This window comes from Carya illinoinensis, chromosome 13 (genome assembly GCF_018687715.1).
Source record: "Carya illinoinensis cultivar Pawnee chromosome 13, C.illinoinensisPawnee_v1, whole genome shotgun sequence".
Classification (NCBI taxonomy): Eukaryota; Viridiplantae; Streptophyta; class Magnoliopsida; order Fagales; family Juglandaceae; genus Carya; species Carya illinoinensis.
The window spans coordinates 22,881,242-22,883,350 of record NC_056764.1 but is presented as its reverse complement, the minus strand read 5'-3'; the positions used below and the strand labels follow the sequence as shown (position 1 = coordinate 22,883,350).

The 2,109-nt window shown below is 37.2% G+C and overlaps 1 protein-coding gene across 1 annotated transcript; it reads right to left on the bottom strand.

Annotated features, from left to right (window-relative positions):
• LOC122292968 (2-oxoglutarate-dependent dioxygenase DAO-like) lies at positions 1-1,514 on the bottom strand. Its single transcript, XM_043101556.1, has 3 exons — positions 1,001-1,514; positions 578-893; positions 1-474 (listed from the first exon to the last, which is right to left on the bottom strand). Exons 1-3 carry the CDS (start codon positions 1,348-1,350, stop codon positions 226-228), a joined length of 915 nt encoding a protein of 304 aa, XP_042957490.1. The 5' UTR covers positions 1,351-1,514; the 3' UTR covers positions 1-225.
• Between the last annotated feature and the right edge of the window lie 595 nt (positions 1,515-2,109).

Sequence of the window (2,109 nt, the reverse complement as noted above, 5' to 3'; positions counted from 1 at the left end):
TTAATCCAAACCTTTCTCATCCTTGTACCGATTTTATTACCATTAACACCAAGCATCTTTCACGGATATGCGTGCACATAACTTGGCTCCGGATTAATTAGGCCCTGTTTTTTTGCCTTCCTTTCCTAGCTAAGTTACATAACTCGCAAATCTAACAATTCTCATGCGAACATAAATATATATTATATAAATGGTAGTGAGGAGATGCATGCATGCCATGATCGATCAAGTGTGGGCGCGCATCAGTTCGAGGGCTTCACCCGCTTGCAATTTTGTTGCAAGTCTGAGTTTTCTATAATCTTCGTAAGTAACAGGGACGTAGAGACGCGGGTGTTCGGCATCCACGAGTTCCGGTGGGACTTCAACCGCTGCCTCCTTCGGTCCCAAGAGAAATGTGGCAATAGACACTCTGATGCTAGCTTCTTGGCACTGTACTCTATGCTTCACGTTACAAAACCTTCCATTGCTCCATACCTTGATCAACATATCAACCATTAACAGTACTATTAATGACAAGTTTTCTGAATTAAATTTTATGCAAGATCAATGAACGGATGAGATGGGATCGCCTGATTACCTTAGCAAGGTCCCCAAGATTGACAAGGAGAGTGCCTGGCCATGGACGGACCGATACAAATGCACCAGATTTGTCCATTACTTCAAGACCACCAACATTTTCATCATCCTGAAGTATAGTCAGAAACCCAGAATCTGTGTGAATTTGTACACCAGTTGATCCAACAGTTTCGGGACTGAAGTTGTATTTGTTTATCCTAAACTGGCAAGGCCAATCCTTGAACAAATCGGTAACCAACCCCATGCTTTTTGCCAACTTTCGCCCGAAATCAAGGGCCAAATCATGTATTGCTTGAGCGTACATCTCTAGTATCTCCCTGCCAATATAAGATTCGATAGAGTTGACTTCAAAAAAAACAGATATTTTTCGGATGAACATCTATCTATCTAGCAGAAACAGAGAAGATTTGAAAAAGAAAGAAACCTTTGGTGAGGAGAGGCATCCAATTGAGAAGAAAAGTCACGCAGAGCCTGAGGGGATCCCAAATCATAGAGACCCAAGGCCTCATAAAGAGGATTTTTATCACTTGGTGCCATGTAGCCGCTGCCGGCAATCACATCGGTGTTGCGCCTTTTGATTTCCATGGGAAGGTCAAGCAGATCTCTCACCACTTTCTTCATTTCTGTCATCAGTCCTACAGGGATATTGTGGTTGACGATCCTGAAACAACCCCATTCCTCGGACGCTTCTCTCAGTTTCCTATACTGCTCTTCACCTTCAAATTCTTGCATATCAATTACTGGGATACACTTGAAATCCCCGCCCTCCGCCATTTTTGGTGCCTCTTTACTCTACACTTCTCGACTTTAAATAATGCTTCCACCGATACCCAATCCCAATCCGTCAACGCGATGATTGATCATCGAAGCTTGCGCACACGGATGAAACAACTCAAATACTTTTTATCCGTGTTTGTCGATTACGTCGACAAACTAAACAGAGCAAAGACAACGTCACAACGCTGTTTCCAAGCATAGAGTGACTTTTTAAAGGAGTCGAGTTGGTTTCGTTCGACGTATGCTAAATTATGACGGAATTTATTTATTTATTTTTATCTAAAAGGGAAAGATGGAAGTAGAGAAACAGGTAGTCTCCGACATAATGTCGTCTCTGGTAAGTGATTTTCAGACATCACGCCATATCATGTCCCACTATTTTAGAGTTTTCAACAGGCGAGATGATATATACACGATATATTTCACAATAATTTACACGTTATATATTATAAAATAAAAATATTTTTATAAAATGATGTTAATTTTATAAAATAATTTATAAAAATACCTCTCATTTTAAATATTATTGTGTAAAATATTATAAAATATGATATGTATTTACCGTTTTCCTTTCAATATCACTAGTTAATTTCTTCCCAATTAAATGTTTATATATTTTATATGAGATGAGATGAAATATTTTATTAGATGTTAAATAAAATATTATTATAATATAATTTTTTTATATTAATTTTATTTTAAAATTTTAAAAAATTAAATTATTTATTATATTTTAAATAAAAATTTAAAAAATTT

Excerpts from the sequence above, each read along its gene's own strand:
- LOC122292968 (XM_043101556.1), bottom strand. The coding sequence starts at position 1,350 with ATGGCGGAGGGCGGGGATTTCAAGTGTATCCCAGTAATTGATATGCAA. Across the intron at positions 894-1,000 it reads GATGCCTCTCCTCACCAAAG|GGAGATACTAGAGATGTACG; the intron begins GTTTCTTTCTTT and ends TTATATTGGCAG. Across the intron at positions 475-577 it reads ATCTTGGGGACCTTGCTAAG|GTATGGAGCAATGGAAGGTT; the intron begins GTAATCAGGCGA and ends ATGTTGATCAAG.